General features: G+C 40.7%; 3 protein-coding genes across 4 annotated transcripts in view; 2 read left to right on the top strand and 1 right to left on the bottom strand.

Annotated features, from left to right (window-relative positions):
* Positions 1-1,777, bottom strand: part of LOC115729165 (sugar transporter ERD6-like 6) — a 5,870-nt gene extending 4,093 nt beyond the window's left edge. The window contains exons 1-6 of the mRNA XM_030659630.2: positions 1,324-1,777; positions 1,004-1,066; positions 802-891; positions 437-496; positions 292-357; positions 147-212 (exon numbers count right to left, since the gene is read on the bottom strand). Of these exons, the coding sequence (XP_030515490.1) occupies positions 147-212; positions 292-357; positions 437-496; positions 802-891; positions 1,004-1,066; positions 1,324-1,533 (555 nt within the window). The 5' untranslated portion in view covers positions 1,534-1,777. The remainder of the gene's footprint in view (positions 1-146; positions 213-291; positions 358-436; positions 497-801; positions 892-1,003; positions 1,067-1,323) is intronic.
* Positions 1,560-25,658, top strand: LOC115729169. 2 transcript variants are annotated; one of them, XM_048275234.1, is made up of 7 exons: positions 1,560-1,564; positions 9,506-9,512; positions 15,203-15,211; positions 22,385-22,391; positions 23,919-24,236; positions 24,523-24,527; positions 25,308-25,658. In XM_048275234.1, exons 3-5 carry the CDS (start codon positions 15,203-15,205, stop codon positions 24,233-24,235), a joined length of 333 nt encoding a protein of 110 aa, XP_048131191.1. In that variant the 5' UTR covers positions 1,560-1,564; positions 9,506-9,512; the 3' UTR covers position 24,236; positions 24,523-24,527; positions 25,308-25,658. The 2 variants fall into 2 exon arrangements, with proteins under 2 accessions (XP_048131191.1, XP_030515495.1); XM_030659635.2 differs by lacking the exon at positions 25,308-25,658 and having other exon boundaries at positions 23,919-24,928.
* Positions 9,409-10,565, top strand: LOC115729168 (DNA-3-methyladenine glycosylase 1). The gene has a single exon (XM_030659634.2). It carries the CDS (start codon positions 9,453-9,455, stop codon positions 10,311-10,313), a length of 861 nt encoding a protein of 286 aa, XP_030515494.1. The 5' UTR covers positions 9,409-9,452; the 3' UTR covers positions 10,314-10,565.

The raw sequence follows: 25,658 nt of genomic DNA, 5'->3' as shown, positions 1-25,658 counted from the left end.
GAATATGTGAAAAAAAAAAGTGGACACTGGAGAAAGAAGCATTTGGCCAAGATAACTGAAAGCACTGCCTCGCTAAAATCATAGAATTTATAGCATCACTTCTAACGAAGACATTCAAGAAACAGTGAGAAAAGCTGACTATTAACCTGATTCACAGATCCAAGACTTCCTCTCATGTCTTGAGGTGATATCTCGGCAATATATACAGGCACCTAAAAGTGACAAATCTTGGTTCAGGCATAAAGTTCACAGGAAATCCATTGGAATCATTAAGAGCCTTATCAAGGTTACCGTATAGGATATGACGCCCACGCCAAATCCCTCCAACAACCTTCCCAGGTATAAAAATGAAGCATCCTACTAAGAGAAAACCTTAGAATGTGACAAATGTAGTACTAAAGCACAACTCCATGGGTTGGAGGGGGAAAAAGCTCACTTTCGAAAAAGAGATGATGAGCCATCCAATCACATTGGGGATTGCAGCAATCATCAGCGACTGCACTTCAACACACGAAGCAGTCTTCAGGAACTAACATATTTAGCTACAAGCAGCCAACGGAGAATGAAACAAAACTAACATAACTATCAGTTTGCATTTTTACGATTCGCTGTTATGGCATTTTCCTTGTAGATAAGATAAGAGAATCTTCTAACGAAAATGCTCAAATCTCTATCAACTTGGTGATATAGGAAAGCACTAACTCAAAGTGAATGATCACATCTACAGCAGCTCCGATAATTAAACTCTTAACTGAACTCTGCTCGCCAATGTATTTAACCATATCGAACATCCTTATTTACCCCTTTTCGGCCGATATACTCTGCAATCTGGCCGCTTGCAATCGCCCCAATCATAGCACCAACATTAGCCAAGGAACCAAACACAGAGAACTGTTACAACGAAACATACCCAATCAGTACAGTCGAAGACCAACAGTTACAGCAATTGCCAACGCAGCATGGTTCAAGAATTCAAAAGCACTAGATGAAGAACAAGTGACACCTCTGAAAGCGAGAGACTTAGGTCGCTGATGATGTCTTCCTCTGTCGGGGACGAGTACCCACACTGAGAATAAACAGAGAAACGAATATCACTCACAGCCGTTCTCAGTTATAACATTGTCACCTAGATAATTATGCAAGTGAAACGCACGCAGGCGCACACACTTCGCCAACTTTCGAAAAGTTGCGAACTTTTTTTTCCTGCGATCTCATCGTGTACACTTCCAAGAGATGGCAGAGTTAATAAACCACTTACTATCGTAATGAATGAGATTGATTCAGGCATTAACACTCGCGATTTCACCAAGAGAACGCACTCACCGTGAACCCAAACTGAATAGGGCCCAACGCGACGATGAGGACGCAGAGAATGACGGAAACGGAGCCGTCGCGAATGATCTGCGCCGACGAGCCCAAGTTCGCCGTCGTGGACTGCCGCGAGCTCATCCTGTACCAGTTCCCAGTGTTGAGCAACGGCTTCCGAATGTCTCTCCCGCTCCCGCTATCCTCGCTATCTTCCCTGTAACTCATTTTCTCTCTCCTCTCCTCCCCTCCCCTCGTCCTTCGACGACGACCGAAACTGAAGCTCCCACGAAAAGAAGACAACTTTTTGTATGGATTCTAAGCGAGGTTCCAACCTTGAGAAGTAGGTAAAAATTCAAGAGGGAAGGATTCACTTCACTGGCGATTTGAGGGTGGTGGCACCAAATCTTCTGGGGGGACAGGGATTTGAAGAGAAGGTAAAGGAGAAAGCAGTAGGAGAGTCAACGAGTGTGCTTCCTTGGCTTGGACAGGTGAACGCCATTTAAAAGAAAAAAAAACAAAAGTTGGTCCGGACGGACGACAGGTGGACTATGAAAAAGTCACGTGTCACTTACAATTTTTTTTTTTTTTTTTGGCTTTTCCTGCGGTTTACAGATTTTCATTGGTATTCATGGGAAGATGTTGCGGTTTTTGGCTGAAAGGTCGGTCGGAAAAGGTAATCTTATCCTGTTCACCGTGATTAAAACGTTTCACTAAACTAACCTTTTCGTAGTGGATTTGATGATGTGTATGCAAAGGCTGTGTTTTGGTAGTGGATTTAATGGTGGGTATACATGGCAAGAGATCTGATATAAATTGAAGACAAAAACACAGAAGTAAGTCAATCTTTAAAATACAGGACTGGAATGAACCTTATTTAAAATAAGTAAGGGTGAGCATGATTAGAGTAGACAGCTCCGGAGTTGGTTCCATGGATCCACTCTAAAACCGGATAGCCGGTCCGATCCGGTTCTCCGATGGGTCCATAAAACCGATCCCACCAAGCAAATGGAGACAATCAAGTGCGAGAGAGGGAGGCGATAAACGGCTGGAGGTACGATCATGAATCGATAGAAGTTGGGAGTCGAGGCCGTGAGTCAAGAGACGGAGACGGAGAAATCGAGATGAGAGTGAGACATTGAGAGTCCGAAACGAGAGAGAGTAGAGATCGAGATGAGAGAGAAGTTTGAAACAAGATGAACTAGTTTCAAATTAGAGATTTAAGATTTTTTAAATTTTAAAAATTATAAATAAAATAACATGAGATATATTACCGATCCGGTCCGGATGGACGGTTCCACACTTGAAATTGGGAACCGGATCAATTCTCTTAGGAACCACATGTTCCGAGCCTGTCTAGTCCTATTTCGGGCAATCCAGGTGATTCCCCGTTCTTTGTCACACCCCTACGAATAAAAACTTGAAGTATCATCATTGTTTCAAAGAATGACCTAATCAATGGCATTTTCATCATTTTACTTTTTTATTTTTATTTTTATTTTTTCCCTTCCCCTTCCTTCTAGCCAATGGCGGCTACCGACGACCTCGGGCGGTCCTCATCTGTGGTCGGCCATCACTTGAGATCGACCATTAATGATAAGGAAGGGGAAAAAAAGTAAAAAGAAATTAAGAAAAAAATAAAAGGAAAAAAGGAAAAAAAATAAAAACAGAAAATGACAAAAATGCCCTCAATCAGGCCATTCTTTGAAATAATAGAAGCACTTTAGTTCATTATTTGAGAAAATAAAAGCATTTTAAATAATTATTTGAAATTTTTCCAATTAAATTTACTTGGAAAATTAAAGTGCAAGTACCGTAAATTACATGAAATTAAAGGCGCGACGCGAGGAACGAGGGAAACTAAAGGGAGGAACATGAAACCAAAGGAAAAAAAAATTAGAAATGAGCAAGAAGAATTGATCGGATCGGGAATCGGCCGGATCTGATCAAATCGACCGATTCGAAGGAACCGCCCGCCCGGAGCGCTCGAATCGATTCTTAATTTTATTTCTCAGCTTTTTTTAAAGAAACTGTTTAAATTCTTAATTATTATGGGTACTCTTACACATTTAAAATGTGAATATGTGTCTCAATCACATATAACCAATTTCACTGGACTACCATCCAATCCGGTTGCTGGTTTCGAAAATTGGGATGAGAGGACCGGACTGGATCGAAAATCGATCACAATCGACCCCCAAAAAAAAAAAAAAAACTCGAGCGCAGTTTGAAAACACTACACGCTCAAATGGAAGCTTTAACACGAACGTCACTGTCACATAGCACGTTAGGGATCCGCCAGCTGGGACTCCAAAACTGAAAATGACATTTGAAGAGAAGTTTAGGCAGAATCGAAGCGTGGTGTTTCCTGCCTCCGTATTCTCTCCATTAATGGATTTCGAATCTTCTTTGGACGATTACTGGATTTCCATCTACAAACATTTCCAGTCCCCCCTCTCTCAAGCCTCCGTGATTTCCCCCCCGTTCCCGACATCCCAATGACCTGTTATCAAATTTTTTGAGTTGGACATTTCGACGTGATATCAAAGTCGAGTTCCATCCCAAGATTATTTTGCGCGTGTAGCCCCTATATGTCGATACAATCAGCAAAAGTGTAAAAAAAAAAATTCTAAATCTATTACATCGGTGTCAATTTATTAATAAACCTTTTGTACTAGTGACAATTGAATCTTAAACCTTTTTTGCATTAAAAAATATCCACGCTAGCGCCGGTCATGCCACGTAGGACAATCAACGTCCATGTTAGCGAAACTTCCGACTAGAATTGGCCGGACCGACTCAATAGATAAAAATGCAAAAAATTTAAAACTTAATTGACACAAATACAAAAGGTTTAGAAGTGAATTGATATCAATGTAAAAAGTTTGAGACCGAATTGACAGTAATGCAATAGGGTTAATACTTCTTTCGACACTTTTCCCTAGTATCACATGTAGTGCTCATCCCGTTCGCACATAAGAGAGGAGCTCACATTACTCTTTTTTATTTTTTTATGGCATCTCATCATGTCTTATGCAAGTGTGATGTTTCTTCGCCTAAGTGCTTGAGATTTTAGAATATGCAATTTTTTTTTTCTCACGTGACGTCATATTACAAGCCAATGCTTCTTCAGGTCGAGGCACTTCGTCTAATTTTCTCTTTGCCTCTCTCCCTCTCCCTTTTGTTGAACCGCACTTGCATCCTTGCGGATCATCTTTAGCTCCGACCATCATCTCGATCGCCAAGGATGCAAATTAGGTACGGTTCGCCAGAGCTGATCACGGGTTTGGTTGGATTCCCGCGAGGTAAGTAAAGCCCGGCCCAAAGACTTTTTGGATGGGCTTGGATCACGGCATTTAGTGAGAAAACCTGCCGGGGAGGCATGGCTAGGGCCGAGCCGAGATCAAGGATTTGTACATATGAAGATTACGGTGTGCGAGCTTGGGCAAAGATTTAAGTTCGACCTTAAGGGCCGACCTAAATATGGCTTGAGCTACCCAATGAATAAGTAACACTAACACCGACAGGTAATACGCGACATTATACGACACGTCAACATATCGTTTTTAAAAAGATAGAGCATTTCAACGTGTTGGACACGTTATATCTTAAATGTATATTTTTATATACACATGATAAATAATCATGGATATATAAAAAAATCAGCCATGAATTTCTTATTATCTATTAGGGATTCGCGATTAGATTTTTTTTTTTAGGCTGGTTGGGTATATTAATTTTGGAATGTTTGGGTATATGATTTAAGTATATATATTTTTGACAAATTTACATTTTAACCCATGATTTATTGAAAATGCTTAAAATTAACCATGTCTGTGTTGAAATAGCAGATTGAGATGCTTGACTCGTGTGTCGCTGGAGTGTCCGAAGTGTTGATTACATGTCATTCACATGTCGGAGAGTGTCGAACACGACATGAAAGCCCCCGAAAAGTATCAGTGCTTCTTAGCCCAATGATCTCCTCTACTGTTCATTCGTCCATGCCCACCATCCCCGTTGGATCGAATCTTCTCCCACTCCGATAGGCATTGGCCTTTAAGCTGGACTTGTTTTGCTCTGTATTTCCGTGGATTGTTACGCCTCTTACTTTGGTCTACAAGCTTTGGAGGATATTTGCGAAACACTCAAGTTAGAAAAAAAAAAAGGCTTTATTACTCATACGTTTTGCTTGTGATTTGTGAGAACATAGGTAAATTATACTATATCACCTTCTTTGTGTCAGTAACTTCATTTAAGAAAGGGTTAAGGATAAGAGATTAGCATGTACATGCTAAGAGGAAACAATTGAAAAAAATACATATTTGTAACAGAGGGCCCAATTAGTATTGAATGTGGGAAATTAAATAGGAAAAATTTTAAAAAAGGGTCTGAAGTGCATTCATATTCTCAAATAAGGGTTTGAAGTGGTCAAATCATCTAAAATAAAAGCACGAATGATCAAATAGTCTCACATAAGGGCCTAAAGTGGCCAAATCATCTTGGATAAGGGCTTTTGCTTAGCAAGAGAGCATGTAACTATTCCGGCCGTTGGAGAAGATGTATTTTAGTAAAATAAAATCTACGAATATTTTATTTTAATTTTTTTTAGTTTACTTATTATTTTTTCCTTTTTTTAATGGCGATGGTGGGGGGAGGAAAGAGGAAAAAAATAAAAAATAAAAAGGGAAAAGAACTAAAAAAAAGTAAATGACGAAAATGCCTCCGACTAAAGAGGTCAGAACCTTCCTCGAGATTGATACGATGACTTCATGTTTTTATTTAAAATAAGATTCATTTCGAGCTTTTATTTAAGAAAAGGGTTAATATCACGAAAAACTCCAAACTGGTACACCCGTGACAAATTTATCCCAAATTATTTTTTTGACCACAAAAAATCCCAAACCAATACACCTATAATAAATTTACCCCAAACTATTTTTTTACCCCCAAAAATTCCAAATTGGCATATCTGTGATAAATTTACCTTAAACTAAATTTTTTGACCACAAAAAACCTCAAACTGATATATTCGTGACAAATTTACTCTCCGTTAAATTAGATTAATACAACGAAAAACTCAAAATTGATACATTTGTAACAAATAGAGGATAAAAATCCCAAAATAGTACACCTATGAACTGCTACATACCATCCGACTCAACAATTTGACTCTTAAATTTGAGAAAATCTAACGGAGGATAAATATGAACTGCTACATACCATCCAACTCAACAATTTGACTCTTAAATTTGAGGAAAACTAACGGAGGGTAAATCTATCGCATGTGTACCAGTTTGGGGTAGATTTGTTACAAATGCACCGGTTTGTGTTTTTTATGATAAAAAAAATAATTTGGGGTAAATTTATTACGGATGTATCGGTTTATGATTTTTCGTGATATTAACTCTTAAGAAAATAAGGAAATTTTATGTTTTTATTTGAAATTGTTGCAAATAAATATGGTCGGAGCAAATGGAGAAAGGTGTTCATTCAAATCACATCTGACTTTTTTTGGGGTTTGGACCTTGGTAAAAAAAAAGGAAATTGTAGAGAGGAAGAGAGAGAGCTCATCGATCACATCCATGGCTGGAGCTGGAGGGGGCCAAAGAAGAAGAGGGTTTTCCATTGGATTTGCCAAAATCCCTCTTTGGAAATCCACGACGGCCTCTAAGGGTCCGCATGAAAACACTTCTCCAACCGAGAATGGCTTCTAGTAATAAGTTGGTTTTTCGGTTTTGCTTTTGAGCAGAAGTTGATTTTTCAATTTCTACTTCGGAAGTTGATTTCTAATTGAGAAATGCGTTTGATAACTGAAATAAATTTCAGCTTCTGAAATAGAAGAGGAGTTCATGACAGAAGCCATTCTGGACCAAGAGAAGTGAAAATTTTTTACTTCTCGTATGAGGCTCAAAATCCGATCGGGTAAGATTTTTCACTGCAGAATTAAAAAACACAACCAGAAGTCAAATTTTTTATCAAATGGCTTTCTACTTCGATAAGGTTTTTATCAAACGCATTTTTTTTTTGAATGAGCTTCTGGCAGAGAAATGAAAATTTTGAAGTATTTTCATGCCGGCCCTAACCTAACCCGCGTTCGCATCCGTCAGCATCAACGACTTCTCCCCCACGCTTTGACTCAAGAATCATCCCCAACCCCACCAAAGCCAACAAGACTTCTCCCACCATCCCATCTTTCCTGTTTTTCAGCACCAGATACAAATCCACACTTGTCACCGTTTTTCACAAACCAACGTGAAGAACTCGTTAAGACAGGGATCCATCGCTCGATAGATCATACTGACCGCTCGGATAAGCTAACAAATGCAAGGAAACTAGGGGTGTGATACCCCGAGCATGGTCGAGACAGAAGAGTGCTTGACCCGACCTGAACATATATCCCAAGTCATCGGGTCGGATTTCGGGTTCCGGTTCTTTCGTTTTGAATCGCAAAAGAACAAGTGAAGTGAAACGTGTTTTTTCACAAATTGCTCCCGTCGAAATTTCACGGAACTAATCCAAAGGTAGTTTAAAGAAGACAAAACAGTTGTAGTTACAATAGAGTGGATCACATACATCCGCACTACTTTTTTGGCTTTTGCACCTTAACCTGTAAAGCAGATCATTAACAAAGATGAGAAAACACAAGCTGGAAAGAGAAGGTGGAAAGGAGATGGAAAAGTTGATGAAGTGAACATAGACCAGTTCTAACTAGGAAACAACAGAGAAAATATAAAAAAAGAGAGTGAACAATAGTAAAATTAAGCATATTGCGATTAATTTATTACGTATTTGACGACACTGTATACCGAATGGATAATTAAATAAGATTGACACTCAGTAAAAGATCGGAAATATGATTCAAATTTTGTAGGATTCAATACCCAAACAAACTCCAACTTTAGCATTTGTGACAATTATATCAAGAACTTTTTTTTTGTCTCATAAAAAATCTCCAACTTTTATTTTTGTCTCAATTCTACCTCGAAATTTTATTTTTCTCCCAATTCTACCGACCTAGAACCTTAACTTTAGCATATGTCCCATATTATATCCAAAAAAAAAAAAAAATTGTCTCATAAAAAACCTTCGACTTATACTTTTATCCCAATTCTAACACTGCTAGCTTTCTGTCTATAATCATCATTAGTTCATCTTTTGTGGCATATGTCATTAATGAATTACGCTTCACCAAAGCCGACATGAAAAAATCTCAAACTTCTTTTATGTTGTTTGCTTCCCTTACATATTGCTGGAAGATACATAGTCATTCAAGACGACGCGTTTCGTATTTTCTTTTGTACTCAACAGCCCAAATAATGGCTAGACATCGAGTTATTAGGACAAATTATCTAAAATATCGTCGTCCCCGAAATTTACTATTTCTAAATTTCGACATTTCATTTGTAAGTTTGGCGAGAAAATTCGAGTCACGTAGGATTAACTAACGGTAATTAGAAATGGAAGGCTAATGGAGATAGAATTGAGATTAAAGTAAAACTTGTGATTTTTTATGAGATTAAAAAAAATGGATATAATTGAGACATATGCTAAGTTGATGATTTTTTTTTTGGTATTAGACTTGTAGAATTGTGAGAAAAGTAAAATTTGAAGATTTTTTATGAGACAAAAAAAGTTTTGGATATAATTGTCACAAATGCTAAAATTGAAGTTTTTTTTTTTTTTTTTGGTATTAGGCTAAATTTTGTATACTAACGTTAATAAAAACCAAAAAAAAAAAAAGAAAATACTATGTTGTACACTTTGATAGGAGCGCCACCATTGTCGGACCACAGTCCAATCTAGACTAAGAGATGACAAACTCATCGGGGCGATGGTCTCGCCTGCTCGGACTCATCGATGAGCTATAATTTGTTGGTCAAACGTTTCATAAAAAATTACTATTTTGTAGTGTATTTATTATATCGAAAGTTTAAATATTTTTTTCATTAAATATGGATAATTTTTCCCAACACCCTTGTTATTTTATTGCACTACTTTAGCATTTTTTTTTTTTTTTAAGAACCTTCCCTCCCTCCATTTCCTTGGACATCAAGATTGGCCATTCCTATTAGTTTGACCGAAAGACCTCTCTCCATTGATCCCATGGAGCTCACAGCAGGCTTCTCTTAAGAGTTAAGACCCAAATCATGAGAAAATCCATCAAAATCCCACCTCAATCCCAATCTGCCCCTCCGCCCACCGCCGCCGTCGCCCCCTCCAAGATCCAATTCCGACCCCGCAAGATCCGGAAGCTCATCAACCCCCCGCTCGACCCCCTAAAACCATCACCGCCTTCCCCTCTCACCATTGCTCCCCGAATCCTCAAACCCCTGTCTTCCGACGGCGAGATCGAGCTCGCCCTCTGCCACCTCCGCCGCTCCGACCCTTTGCTCTCCGCCCTCATCGACTCCCTCCAGCCTCCCACCTTCGCCTCCTCCGCCCGCCCTTTCCTCGCCCTCGCCAGAAGCATCATCTACCAGCAGCTAGCTACCAAGGCCGCCCAGACCATTTACGCGCGCTTCCTCGCGCTCTTCGCCGGCGGTGATGACGGCGTCTCGCCCGACTCGCTCCTCGCGCTCTCGCCCGAGCAGTTGCGGCAGGCTGGGGTCTCCGGCCGCAAGGCCGGGTATCTCCACGACCTCGCCGAGAATTACAGGAGCGGCGCGCTGTCCGACGAATCGATTCTCGAAATGGAAGAAGAGGCGCTCTTGAGCGCGTTGACCAGGGTCAAGGGAATCGGGGTCTGGTCTGTTCACATGTTCATGATGTTTTCGCTCCACAGGCCTGACGTTCTGCCCGTGGGTGATCTCGGAGTGAGGAAGGGCGTGCAGGCGATGCACAAGCTCAAGGCGCTGCCTAAGCCGTTGCAGATGGAGGGGCTCTGCGAGAAGTGGAGGCCGTACAGGTCCGTCGGGTCTTGGTACATGTGGAGGCTCATGGAGTCTAAGGCCGCAGCCGCAAAGGCAATGCCGGCTTCGGCACGCCGGCCTGCTTCGGCGCAGAGTTGATGAAGATTGCTTGTTAACGTTGGCCAGCATCGGTACTACTCAGCATTCTCTGCAGTTTTCTGGTTCTTGCTGTCCTATGTCGTGCCTCTGTTTCGATTGAAGATGCAGAGGTTTGACCTTTTAAAGAAAGTTGATACCTTTGTCTTGTGGGTTCCTGGTTTTGAGAAATTTGGACATTTCCTGGTCCAGGAATGTGTATCACTTTGCAGTTTGCATAAAGATAATTGAATGAGACAATTGCAGCACCAATTTGATCTTCTGTTGCGGATGTTTTTCAGACACTCTGTGATGGCAAAAGGGATTTATTTCCAAATTAATCTAGTCTTATGTAACAGTTGTGGTTTCTCAAGCCATCCCCGAGCTAAATGGACCACTAATCATGTGAGTTAATGCCCGAAAACCACATTTTATGTCTTCATTGAGAAGCTTACCGTTCAATGAATGAACTAGTACATGCTCACACATGTCGAACAGCTGTAGCAAAGCCGATTCACATTAATTTTGACTCGAGAGAGATCACCGCGGGCCCACTAGTTCTCATGAGATAAATGATTCTTATGATCAGCCTATCTAAGCTCAAGTGCAATGAGGATGCAAGCATGGAAATGGCAGGAGGAAAAAAAAAAGAGAGCAGATTTTGGGGGTCTCTCCTCGTTTTTGCCAAAAATGGAAAAAGAGCGAGTAATGAAGTTAAGACATATCAAGTAATGTAACATATTATTGTTGAGAGGGCGATATGATCGACTGAGGATATGACAACGCATTACTATGATCAACTTGGTTGGAGGCCCGATTACCATTGTTCACACAACTTAGTATATCGAATTTTCACGTTACCGAGCCTTAACATAGCGGAGAAGAACTATGCCTCTCTGTTGCATTTACATCTTCTCTCTCCCTATCTCTGCAATCTGTTCAAAGAAGAAATGAGAAACTCAGAAGTTAAAAAAGAAAATGGCAAATGTAGATTTATTTGCGCTCTTGCCTCTCTCTCTCCCTAGTTTTTTTTTTTTTTAGTTTGTGTTGAAAGAAAATTTTCATTCAATAAGCAGAATAATGCTCGAGAGGTACATAGAAGGCTTTCAAGCCTAACAAATTCTACACAACTCTAAAACGAAGCAAGTACGATAAAACATATAACAAAGCGTACTCTACGGACACATCATCGTTCCTTAAAAAACAGACCAGTAGCCGTAGATGTTCAGCAGCCAATCCCCAAATTTAATGATGAGCATACACCGAGATCTCCTGCTCCCTTTTTGAACCGCCTCACATCCTCGCGGGTCATCTTTAGCTCCGACCATCATCACAATCGCCAAGGATGTAAATGGGATTTGCTAGGTATGGTTCACTAGAGCTGATCATGGGTTTGGTTGGATGCCACGCGGCCACTAAAGCCCGGCCCAACCCGTAAGGGCCCAAATACATTTTGGATGGGCTTGGATCATGGCATTAAGGCCTGACCTGATGTGGCTTGGGCCACCCAATGATCGCCTCTACTGTTCAGCCGTCCATAGCCACCATCCCTGTAGGATTTAATCTTCTTCCACCTCGATAGGCATTAGCCCTTGAGTTGGACTTGTTTTCCTCTGCATTTCCGTAGATTGTTACGCCTCTTACTTTGGTCCACAAGCGTTTGGAGGAAATGAAAAATCAAAGCTTTTTCACTATTGAGTATGACTGACGAGCAGGGACGGTCCATATCCGAATTAGAGACGAATTTCGGGTTCAATGAAATGCGTTGTGCCAAAAACTGAAAAGATGAGATTATTTGTTGAATTAATAATCGTATAGACTTGTCAAGATCCTCAATGTAAATCTTTGATACAAAAAAAAAAAAAAATGCCGTATACCCAAGAACAGTCATTCTGTAAATTGATGCGTCAAAATCACAGTTTAATAGCTCCTGCTTGTGATTTGACAGAATGTAGATATATTTATAACATATCACCTTCTTTGTGTCCGTAACATCATTTCGTAAATAAGTGTCTTCCTAATCGTTTAATTTCTCCGAAGGGATCAGTGGTAAAATGTGGAGATTAGCACGATTATTTTTTCGACTACAAAAAACTCTAAACCGATACACCTATGACAATTTTATTCTAAAATATATTTTTATAATAAAAAATCCCAAACTGGTATATCCATGATAAAGTTACTTAAAACTAATTTTTTTTACTATAAAAAATTCTAAAATGGTACATACGTGACAAATTTACCTTTCGTTAATTTTCGTTAAGTCGGATTAATACCACAAAAAATTTCAAACCGATACATCCGTGACATGCAGATGATAAAAATCTCAAATTGATACACTCATAAATTGTCACGTGTCATCCAACTCAACAATTTGATGGTAAAATTTAACGAAAAACTAACGGATGGTAAATTTATAACAGACGCCTCGGGTAAATTTATCACATGTGTATCCGTTTGGGAGTTTTTGGAGGTAAAAAAAAAGTAGTTGGGAATAAATTTATCATATGCATATCAATTTGGTATTTTTTTATGATATTTAAAAGAAAAAAAGGTGTAGAGAGAGAGCGCACGCTCTCATATATCACATCTCTGGCTGGAGTGGCCAAAGAAGAAAAATTTCCATCGGATTGTCAGAAAATCCTTTTGAAAGGCCAGGGCCTCTACCAAAACCTCCTTTGTATCCGTCAACATCAACGTCTGCTCGCCCAATCACCCCCTCCATTTCCGCACTAGTTCAGTAGCTTGATCCCAACCAGCATTGTCCCCTGACCAAAAATCTCACCAAAAACTCTTCCTGTTTATCAGCAACAAACACAAGTCCACATTTGTCACCGTTCACTAACCAAAGTGAAGAAGAGCATGGAAAATCCCCGCGCGACAGTCGTCGTTCCATCCCAGGGGCGCATGAGATTTTGCTTACAACTCGAGAGAAAGCGTAAAAGAAGAAGAAGAAGAAGAGGAGAGAAATGCTTTGAATCCGTTGTCGATTCATTTCTTAAAGTAAAAACTGTTTGAAGGATTCGTTAAGATAGTGATCGATCCCCGAATAGGCCATATAGGCTGCTCAGGCAAGCTAGGCGATGACTTTATATTACAAATACAAGGAAACAATAAAGAAAATTTCACAGAAGAAAAATTGAGTGAATAATAGTGATACTGAGTAGACCTGCCAAAACGAGTCATAAATCCATTTGTTAACTCATATATGGTGAGTTGAGTTATTATATGGGTTAGTTATAGACCTTTCAAATGGGTGGGTGGATCGGGTCCGGTCGAAAATGGCCTAACCCATATTGATCCATTTAATACGCTTTGACTCATTTTCATGCAATACAAATTTAGCAACCCATGCCCGACCTTATCCATATTACTAAAATACTTCAATATTAAATTCGCCGGTCGGCCGATAGCAACTAGCGGACGAGGACCGGCGACCGGATTTTTAATTTGTTATGTAAAAGAAAGAAAGAAAAATAAAAAAGTACAAATTTAAAAACAAAAAAAATTGGAAAAATATAAATTATAAAAACTATTCAAGAGGCACATGAATGGGTTCACCCAACTAATTATCGAAACATATCCCTATGGTATTTTGATGATCACCAAACTATCTCTAGTTTAATGTTTACCATGACAAGTGCAAATGGTGAAATTGGTTATCATCATCAATGATCCTACATGTCAAGGACGAGAAACTATGCCTTGACGTTTAGGAGAACAAGTACCAATGATGGCATATTATGGTAGCTTGGAAGGACCAGTAGAGAGGTTATTCTTGGAAATCCTTGGTACCGACGAAGATAGAAAGATCATTGATCCTAATATCGCGTGTCAAACAGTTGGTATCGTCACTAAAGATGGTCGGCCTAGTCACGTATAATTTGCACTGGTGATAGCGCATATTAGATTGTGGAAGTGATTTATTGGGTTTGATGATGGAGAGATATGCGCTGAAGATGATTGTTCGTGGCTCGGAGTATAGCCGTTGGAGCTTGAAAAATTGAGTTTGGTATCAAGAAAGCAGCTAACAAGTTTCTGAGGCAGCTACATCGCTTATCATTTTGGGAAACCTGTTCTAGTAAGGAGAAGCAACAGCAACAACGGTTCCGATGATGGCAGAAATCCTCAACATCTCTCTAATGGCTAGTTGATCATCCTTAGAGGTTTCCAACGTACATATTGAAGAGTTTAGTGTACAAGGACCAGTGGTGTTGCCAAGAGAGAAGGATGAGAGTGAGACGAGAGGAGAAATACTGCAACTATAGTCCGTGCGAGAAATCTTCATTCATCTTGTTTTGTTTGCTTTATGTATTTGGTTTGACACTGTAATAGCAATGTAGTTAAACATGAGTGCAAGTGATTGTGTCCCGATAGTGTAATATGTCGTGTAATGGGAACAATACTAGTCAATTGTAATTTGCATTGCGGATTACTAGTGGAATTCAACCTCCATTAGGCTTTTAGTTCCGAGAGGGGACGTGGGCTTAATCTTAAGCCAAACCACTATATACTGCCCTGTGATCTTCACTGTCTTATCTTTCATATATGTACATCATCATACGAGCTGCATATGTTGAGTCACCATCTTGAGTGCAAATTGTTTGATGTTCCGCAAAAGTTTTTAAAGAATTATCTCTCAACCTATTTGGCCCCCCTTCAAGGTTGTGTTGTTATCCCCATCACTAAGAACGTTTATAAACCAAATGGGTTGTAAGCCCATTTACAACCCACATATAATTAAGTTTACAACTTAGACCCATTAACAACTAATTTATGAAAACTTGACTACCCCATAGTTGACCAATCTCATTGAATATGGGTTAAAATATGAATTTTCAACTCATTTGGACACATCTAGTTAGTTATATTCAACTAATAGGTGTGTCGCGACCCTCCTCGGACGAGGGCTAATGGGTCGCCCATCCGGCCCGATTGCGTGTGGACCTTCGGACGCGGGCCTCTCCCAAGGCCCATTACCCAAATCGCGGCGGGGGATAACGTGATCGACCTTCGGTGCGGTCTAGTGGCATGTGCTACGTGTGCATGCCAAGGAGTCGCCACCAATCGTTTCGTGGAAGGTACGATTGGAAACCCTATCGAATAGTCGGGAGTTTCTATTCGATTCTGCGAGAACCAGAGAAGTGGGTTCGGGGACTTAGTTACGCCAACTATCAGAGTTGACGCCCTTTCGGTACCTAAGTTGATTGAATTTTCTAATCTCGGATTTCATGCATATGAGTGGGGTACGGATCCTAAATCTAGGAGTTCATGCGGATGGGAGTGACTATCCTACCAATCACAATCAATTAAAAGTAAATGCTCAAATCAAGGAATCCATAACGTGCGGATAAATCGCATCAAATCAGCGTGGCATTCCTAGTATAGCCCTATCAGCTTAGGGAAGGGACATTCAAAGCATAAGAGGGGATCGGGAGTGATTTGGAAGTGATTTGCCCATGAGGGGCAAAATCGTAATTTTGAGGAAATTTGAGGTCGATTTGCCAAAAAGGGCAAAACCGTCATTTCGGAAGATATTCGGAGTGAGAAACGTTAGAAATAGGATTGGCCACCTAAACTGACCCATTTCCTAATTTCCGACATTTTTTGGAAGTCCACAGGGAATTTTTTTTGGAGACAAATTACCCCTAAAGGGTAAAATTGTCATTTTGGGAAAGATCGGGAGGAGAAATCTCAAAAATAGGATTGGCCAGTTGATTGTGGCCATTCCTCAATTTTTGAGAATTTCTGGAATTTTTAAGGAATTTTCTACAATTTTTTCCTATTTTTTTGGATTTTCTATGATTTTTCCAATTTTTTCTTGGATTTTAAAAATCATTTTTCGAAATTTTATTATTATTATTATTTTTTTTTTTATTGGACCGGGTCAACCCGGTCAACCCGGTCCGGGCCCGCGCCCGGATCGGCATTTCCCGAAACGGCGCCGCTCGAACATTCGCGCTCGAATTTTTGAAAATTCCCGCCTAAAAAAAGAAATGTGTGTCTCAGATCGCGCCACGTGGCGCTCTCCGGACGCTCCGATCGGACATTAAGATCGATGGCTCAGGGTTCGCCACGTGGCGAAATTATAGCTCTTTGATCAGAGATCGAATCTACGGTCAGAAATGGGCCACGTGGCTAATCCACGGCCCTCAGATGTAGAGATTAAATCTATGGTCAGGATAATGACACGTGGCTAATCCACGGTCGTTGGATTGTTAGATCAGATCTACGGTCGGGATCTGACGACGTGGCTAGTCCACGACCGTCAGATCAAAAGTATTATTTTTTATTCGAAAATTGATTTTTTATTTATTTTTTTGAAAAAAGAATTTTTGATCCTACGATCGGAAACGTGACGCGTGGCCAAACCTGGGCCACCCGATCACAAAACATTTTTTTTTTATTTTTCAAAAATGGAATATTTTTGAAAAATGATTTTTATTTTCGGAAAATCCGAGATCTCGACACGTGGCCTATTTTGGGCCGTCGGATCAAGGTTTTTTTGTTTTTTCTGTTATAACCGCCCGCGCTGACGTGTCCGCCACATCAGCGCCACGTCAGCGCCACATCAGCGCATTGACCCGCTGACCGCCACGTCAACTTCATCTCCTACCTCTAGACTCCGACGGGATGGACGGCCGACGGCTTCCCGGCACGATCCAACGGTGAAATCTCGCCCGATTTGGGCGATCTAGGTATCGACGGAATCGTATCGACGTCATCTACAACATATCCGAAAATCAGCGCGATCTAACGGTGGGAACTATCCTAAAAGAGGCCAAACAGGTCCGGCCAGATCTGCAAATTCCGGCGAGCTCTAGATTTCAAGTTCTCAGTCATTCAGGCGTGATTTTCAACATATCAAAAGCATCCAGGAGGTAGGAAAGACTTACCTGAGCATCTTGAATATTCGGCGATTGGTCGTTTAACGACCACAGACTCGGGATTCCGGCGAAGTTCGGGAAGTTTCCGATCTCGCCATTTTGGCGTGCATCGATGCAAGAAAAGAGGAAGGATAGGCTTAGATTCAGTCTTAGGCACGATTAAAGTCATAAAAAAACATGGATAGCGTACTCGGCGTCGCACGACCGAAGTTTAAGAGTCGAAACCGAGACCAAAGACCTTTTATCGAACACGTAAGGTGCGGATTCGAAAACTCGCTAAAATCATTTCGTCGAAGATCAATGAGAGATATCCAGCCAAATCGACGATCAAATCATATTATGTGTATCACTTTTATGATCGAGAACTATTGGTTTTGGTCCGATTCAATAGAGGATTGGATCGGACCAAAATGCACAGTCAAATGAAAACAGAGCAGATCAATGGCTGAGAAGACAGACCTTTTCGGGCGTCACGATGGCAACCGTGGCACCTGTGGATATTTGACGACAATCTGGGAATTGCGAGGAACTCAAGCAAGACTAGAATGATGCTCGCACACGTCGGTCTCCTCCTTGAGCAGTGGCGGTAGGCAGGATTGCCATGGTGGCTTATGGATTGCGAACCAGCTCCGATCAGCCTGGACTCTCTCTCTCTCTCTCTCTCTCTCTGCTCCTCCTTGTTCTGTTAGATCCCTTCACTCTTCTTCACTCTCCCTTTCTAATCTCCCTTTTTTCTTTTTTTTTTCTCTCCCTTTTGCGAGCCCCCCCTCTCTTTGTTCTGTTATGCTCCTCCTTTTGTCACCGAACGAAGACCTCCCCTCCCAATTCTGTTCGCCTTCGATCTCTTAGTTCTGGTATGGCGCACCAAGTCTGTTGGACATGCCAGCTCATACCGCACGTGTTCCGGGCATACTCCATGGTGAGTCGGTGCCGAAAAAGAATGGGTAAAGGGACAATCTCCGGATCCAAGTCTGGGTTGCGCATTCGGGACTTTGATTTGCATTTTCTTTTTTGCTCGTGATTCTGCACATAAGGAGCAGGAGAAAACGAAGACCAGAATTGGTCTTTGGTGAAGCCAGGTCAACGGGTTGACTGGGTCGGATCTCTCTGACCCAGTTGACCCATGCTGCATAAAATCGTCTAATCGGGCCATTTCTTGGCAAATTTCCGCAAAATTAACACTAAAATTGAATTCTAAAGCATGTGTTTCATCTAAGAATGATACATTAGAGTCAAATTGGTTTAGATTCATGTAAAAACCCCAAATCTCAAGTTTAGCCCGAATGCAAAATGTGTTCAATTAGGGTTCTTAACGATCGATACGTGTCAATCTGACCTTACCAATGTGTTTAGAACACTGAAAAACTGGTGGGTCAACATTCATTTCTGCATAGGTTCGCCTTTAAAACGACCAATTTGACCCTAATTGAAAATCGACGACTAAATCGGAAACGCAAGGAAGCACAATTTGCAATCTGCTCAAAAATTGAAATTGATTAGACTAAAATGCAATTAAAGGTGTAGGAATCAAATGTCATAACTGACTCAAAGTAAGAAAAGCAATAGAAAGACCTCAAATGATTTTTTTGGCTCAATTTAGGTCCACATTTGCAAAGACTCATGTGACCCCAAGTTGAATTTTTCAATTTTTAAATGGTCAAAATGAAGAGGGAATTAAAGTAAAAATATTGGATATTTTCCTATATTTTTCAGACCGAAAATAATATTTTTTGTGAATTTTGGGTATTTTTCTAATATACCAAAAATATCAAAAATTGTGAAAAATACCGAAAATTATTTTTTGTTCAAAATGGATCCTTAAGCTTGGCCAAGGCTTCCAAAATTGATTTTTCAATTTTATGAATTTTTATGGATTTTTGAAAATTTTTCTAAAGAAAAACCGATTAAAAATCGGGTGTCAACAAGGTCATAGATGGGTTTAAACATATTATGAGCGTCAAGTGTAGGGGTGTGCAAAAGAACCGAAAATCGACCGGACCGCCTAGAACCGAACCGGATGGGCCTAGAATTGGTTCGATTCGCAATTCCAAGTTTAGAACCGCCTACCTATCCACTCGGGCCGGATGGCAATATATAATATATCTAAAAAAAGGAAAAATCCTAAATCCCTAATCTTCAATCTACTCCATAAATTACATTATAGCCTCCGTCTTCGAAGGGATGAAAGAATCATGCACATCCTTCAGTGCTAGTACCATTAAAACAATCACTCTAGACTCCCGAGCACACTTTCACATGATCGGTAATATTTTTATTTTGTTTACTAAATCACATGAAATTTTTACCCATATATAACATATACTTATTTCACATGACCAATGATTGCAAAATGGGCCTCGACTCCCATCAATTCATAGCCATGCCTTCGGCCATTCATCACCTCCCTCTCTTGCTATTGGTTGCCTCCATTTGCTATAAGTTCGAATCCCTAATATTCAACCTACTCACAAAATTCCTAATTTTCAATCTCCACTTGGTCGGTGAAGCTTGGTGGGATCGGTTCCATGGACCCACCCGGGGGTGCGGTTTTCGGGTGGATCCATGAATCAATGGGCGATTCCCGATTTCAATTTTCAAAACTAATCCTTAGTGGGCGCTTTCTGGTTCTAGGGTGGAAACCGTTCACTTGGACCTTACTCACCCTTAGTTAGATGTGTCATAAATGAGTTGTAAATAGGTCATAAATGGGTTTATAACTTGTTTAGACTCAACCCAAATAAATTACTCTTCTCCATTCTCTCTCGCCCTCATTCTATCTCGCATTTGCTCACTCCGTACTCTGATCTCTGTTTGGGTATGAATTTTCCTAGATTGAATTAGATATGGAAGTGTTTTAGAAATATGGGTTGTGTTATATATGTGTTAGGTATGGATCGTGTTGGATATGGATCACTAGATTTGCATCATATTAGACTAAACGAGTTAAACGTGTCTATTTGGGTTGAAACATCTATGACCCGACCCAAACTCGGCCGAACGACTCACCCATTTAACGAGTCTAATATTAAGTATGTAGCGATTAATTTATAATATTGATGTATTTAACGACATGGTAAACTGCAAATGGACAAATAAATGAGCATTGGCACTCAGTAAAAGATCAGAAATATGACTCGATACTTTATGTACTTTTTAGTAATCAAATTTAGCGCACTTAGTGTTGCGGACCACAGTGCAATCATGATTAGGAGATGACAAACTCATCGGTGCGATGGTCTTGCCTGTTCGAACTTCTCAATGAGCTATAATTTGTTGGTCAAACATTCCATAACAATTTTATTATTTTCTAGCGTATTATCTTGTATTGAAAGTTTAAATATTTTTTCATTAATTATGGCTAATTGTTCCCAACACCATTATTATTTTATTGAAGTACTTTGATATCTTTTGTCTTAAAGAATCTTCCCTCCCTCCATTTCCTTGGACAGCAAGAGAGGCTATTACTATGAATTTGACCAAGAGACCTCACCCCATCCCATGGGATGTGAGCTTCTCTTAAGACCCCAATCATGAGAAAATCCGTCAAAATCCCACCTCAACCCCAATCTCCCCCTCCGCCCTCCGCTGCCGCCTCCAAGATCCCATTCCGGCCTCGCAAGATTCGAAAGCTCGTCAACAACCGCTAGACCCCCCAAAACCACCACTTATATAGCACCGACATCGATACGCGACATATAACATGACATGACTCGCCGTCACGTCATTTTAAAAAAATAGAGAATTTCGACAGGTTAGAAAAGTATATCTCAATCGGTTCGAGATCAAAGCAATTTCAAAAATTGCTCTCAATTAGATCAATACCGGCCAAGCAATTTTTATACTCTTGGCAAGAGTAGCGAGAGTTTCCAAAGTTGACAAGTACTTTCATCTTTCTTTGTACATGAGATTTTATCTTTCCATGTATAAAAAGCATAGCTCCGGAAAGTTATTGTATTACAGTTATTCTAGCTATTGTCTTTTGATATAGCATTATCTATCTTGTACTTTAAATGTTCGTAAGAAAAAAAAAAGTAAAGATTATCTTGTCCAATTTTTACAGGGATACATTATACATTAATGACATATTTTTTTTAGCTACATGATAAATTATTATTTTTACAATTATTTCAATCAAATCAATTTAATTCAAATCCACACATAAATAAATAATAAAAGAAAAGTCTAGAGTGAATTTAAACTAACAACATTAATCCACAAAGGCTGACGTGCGAGAGCCGTGCAAGAGTCGAGAGGGCGAGAGAAGCTAATGCCGTGCAAGAGCCGTGCAAGAATTGAGAGGGGGAAAGAGGCCGAGAGGAGAGACGTCATGCAAGAGGGGACGACGATTGGGTTTTGTGGAATTAGGGCGATCGGGTGGAGGCTTTTAGGTTTTGATAGATTTTCAGTTTTCCAATTTTATCCCTAAAATATTAAAAATTTTCAAAATTGAAACCAATCGTGTCGGAATTCTCGATTTGCGTGTCGTTATGTGTCCGGTAGAGTTGACCACATGTCGGAAGTTCAACACTCGTTAACCACATTTAGGAGCCGGAGAGAGTATAGAGAGAGATGATAAAAATAGAAAAAGAGTGAGCAATGAAGTTGATACATATGAAGTAATGTAACAGACTATTGTTGTAAGTGCGTTGCGATCGATCGATGATTCGACACTGTACTACTATGATCAGCTTGGTTGGAGGCCCAATTGCAATCGATCACACGAGTCAGTATATGTATTTTCTTTTTTCTCCTGCCATTTCCATGCATGCATCGTCATTGCACTTAAAGCTTAGATAGGCTGACGATAAGAATTTTTTATCTCATGAAAACTAGCGGGTCTGCGGTGATCTCTCTCAAATCAAATTAATATGAGTCGGCTCTTTTTACAGCTATTGGACCTGTGTGAGCATGTACAAGTTCATTTATAGAACATTAAGCTTCTCAATAATGACATAAATGTGGTTCCCGGGCATTAATTCACATGATTAGTGGTCCATTTAGCTCGGGGATGGCTTAAGAAACCACAACTGTTGTATAAACCGGATATTTGGACATAAATCCCTTTTGCCATCACAAAGTGCCTGAAACATTTGATTAGGACTATGGGGAATGACATATAGAAGCGAATTTGGTCACTTCTTGTCACATCATCAACATTCAAAGTTAGAAAATCAAATTGGTGCTGCAATTGTCTCATGCATTTATCTTATGCACACTGCAAAGTGATACACATTCCTGGATCAAGAAATGTTCAAATTTCTCAAAACCAAGAGACCCACAGCCACAAGACAAAGGTATCAACTGGTTTTTTTTTTCTTGCCAGGTGAGACTCTGCATCTTCGCAGCCTTTATAGATTAAGACCACCAATTCCAAAGGCATCTAATGTAAACATACACGAGAACCAATCGAAACAAAGGCAAGACATAGGACAGCAACAACCAGACAACTAATTTTCATCGACTCTGCACCGAAGCAGGCAGCGAAGCCGGCATTGCCTTTGCGGCTGCGGCCTCAGACTCCATGAGCCTCCACATGTACCAAGACCCCGACAGAAACCTTAAACGAAAAATGAATCATCCGATTGATCTTGAAGAATTATTGAGAAAATCGTCAAAAAAGCCCTAAAACTATTGTATTTTTGCCAATTCAATCCTAAATCTTTTGCATTTGTGCCAATTCAGTCTATCCGATTAATTTTGGAGAGCCGGTGTTGACGTGGCATTGCCTAATTTTTTTAATAATATTTAATTTTTTTTCAATTTTTTTCTCTTTTATTATTATTATTTTTTTTGTGCTCTTCTTTCTCAGGACATGGTTTCCTCCCCGCCATGGCTGGAGCAGAGGACCAGCATGCCACCGGCACCAGCATCGGCACCACCGGACAAGGCCAAGCTCACCCGGCCATGGCATCGCATTGCCGATTCGTTCCTCCGTTTTGAATCCGTCGAATCTTGTCTCGTTACCAAGCTAGCCACCGATCGCGCTCTCTATTGCTCCCGCCGGTTGCTCTCTGCCACCATGGCCGGGCGATGGTGACGTTTGGCCTCGCCAGACTCGAGCGAAGCCGGAGCTCGCCCAACCATGGAGTGGCTTGGCCTCGCCCGGTGGTCCCGATTGCCGGTGTCCAAGCTGGCCCTCTCCACCGGCTATGGCGTGAGGAAGAAGGAGACTAATAAATAAATAAATAACCAAAAAAATTTAAAAAACCAAAGATATATTAAAGTATTATTAAAAACTACTCCAACAGTGTCACGCCGGCGCTAGTCAGTCAAAATTCAACAAATGGATAAATTGGTACAAATACAAAATGTTTAGGACTGAATTAGTAAAATTAAAAAGTTTAGGACCGAAATGGTAAAAGTGCGAGAGGTTTAAGACCTTTTTGACAATTTTCCCAAGAATTATTACGTATAGTTCTACATCTATGTACTGCAAAGCTACGGTTATAAATCAATTCAATACGTGCTATTTGATGGATCTAGCACTTGATTTAAGGTATTATAGGATTTCTAGTTTCCAATTACATGTTGCCAAAACATGGAGCAAAACGGGGCGAATATTATCCGTTTTCGTTGTCGGAGTCCGGTCCGACCCGGTCCTTTAAGATTTTTCAGCTGAAACTCGGAAGCCCAACTCAGACCGTCGCAGACAGTCATTTCATTCGCTGTCACCGCCGCCGCCGGTATCGCCCCCAATTTACTACACTCTTCTCTGACCTCCATTTGCCCTCTCCCATGGCGCTCCCGAGCTCGGCGTCTTCTTCGCCCGCCCGAAACCCTAGGAGAGAACTGGGACTCCTCGCCAACGCGAGGAAGCATAAGCACAGCTTCATACAGTTCGCTGCCATGACCGGGATCCTCCTCCTGAGCCTCCGGTCGCTGGGCCAGAAGTACCGCATCCACGACCTCCTCGAGGACACCTCCGCCCTCAGAGAGGAGCGGGAGTCGCTCGCCGATCGCATGAGCAACATCAAACGCGACCTGAGGCGCGAGGCTTCGCTGGACTCCACCGGGCTGTTGGCCTCGCGGCTTCGGCTCCTCTTTGGAGACGAGGAATGACTCGGTGAGTGAGGGATGTTAATTCCGTAGGGTGATTTGGGTTGCTTGCTCTTGTTGCTAGGGTTTGAATTGCTCTGTGAAAAATGGGGATGCATTTGTCTGATAATTTTCGGCTTTGAGATGGAGTTGCTATTGGAATTAGGAGTGTTTAGAAGGCTGCCTTCGGCTGAGTTGGGTTGTGTACTGGTGGGAAATTGTTTGGTTTGCTGGTCTTTGCTTGGGTTGTTTTGGCTCTTGGTTTTCAACATGCCTCATTTTTGTTTCCCATTTGATGTGCTTTGTGGTTGATTAATTGCAACACCAATTTGATCTTCTTGTGAGAGATAGATGACATTGTAGAATGCAGTCTGTAGTCACGCTGCGAATGTTGATGTAGAAAGAACTGACCAAAGTGCTTAAGCCTTCCTCATGGTCCTGGTCCAAGGGCAGTTTGTCAGTGTTCCAATCAGATGTTTTAGACAATTTGTGATGGAAAAAGGGATTTTCGGAAGCGCACAAATCACCATGATTTGTAGTACCCTAATGGTTTATTATAGCTATACCTTTTATTTAGATTTAGGAGTTTCTTTTATGTTCCGGTTGAAAACGAGAGAATGCTATAGTGAGAGGGCGTTCTGCAGTTATCGACATCTTGTCAATCCTCCAACAACCAAGCTTTTTGTTTAATTTTGAAACACGCGGCGGTGTTTTAAAGCTTACTCGAGGAAGTTGTCTTTCTTTAGCATAAGGAAATTTACTCATGCGGGTGAAATGGTTTGTGGGAAAAAGAATGGTGGTTTTGCCTTTTCATGAACTGTTCCAATGTTGTGATGTTCATCGTTTGCAATTTGTTGTTCCGCTGAAGGTTTAGTATTTGCAGTTGCATCTCTATTGCTCCCAAATAGAAGTTTGGTTGGATTGCTATGGCTGTTTCACAACTTCATCAGGTTTTTTTCATTACCGTTTTGATTCTCATCGTAACTCATGCAAAATTCGACTGGTCAGTAGTTGAATATTAGGAATCCCGACTTCTGAAAAATTAGGCATAGAAACATCACGAGTCAGGCTTGAAGCTTTTTATTTGGTTTTCCTGCAGGTCTCATTCGGCACGCTTTGCATTTCATAGGAAGAGGTATCAGCAGCAACTAAGTTTTTGTGGTTCTTTTAGCTCACAAACTGCAACAGGTCGAGATGGTTTCTTTCTCATTTGCAGAGTACCCAATGAGGTGTTTATTTTGAAAAATACATGTGGATGATGGATCTGTCTTGGAGATATGATAATGACTTTTGGAAATATCCAGCACACGTAGAGAATCATCAGCAAGCGAACTGCAGCTAGTGTTGATGATGGAACTGGGAGTTGGTACCTCAAATAACCGATATGAGTGTTTTAATTGGCCATTTTCAAGAAAGGAGATGGTAAAAATCTTCATTTTGGGGGAGA

This window comes from Rhodamnia argentea, chromosome 1, assembly GCF_020921035.1.
Source record: "Rhodamnia argentea isolate NSW1041297 chromosome 1, ASM2092103v1, whole genome shotgun sequence".
In the NCBI taxonomy this organism is placed as follows: Eukaryota; Viridiplantae; Streptophyta; class Magnoliopsida; order Myrtales; family Myrtaceae; genus Rhodamnia; species Rhodamnia argentea.
This window is presented reverse-complemented; position numbering and strand designations above follow the sequence as displayed.

What these genes read in the sequence shown, in the direction of transcription:
- LOC115729168 (XM_030659634.2), top strand. Translation starts at nt 9,453, where the DNA reads ATGAGAAAATCCATCAAAATCCCACCTCAATCCCAATCTGCCCCTCCG.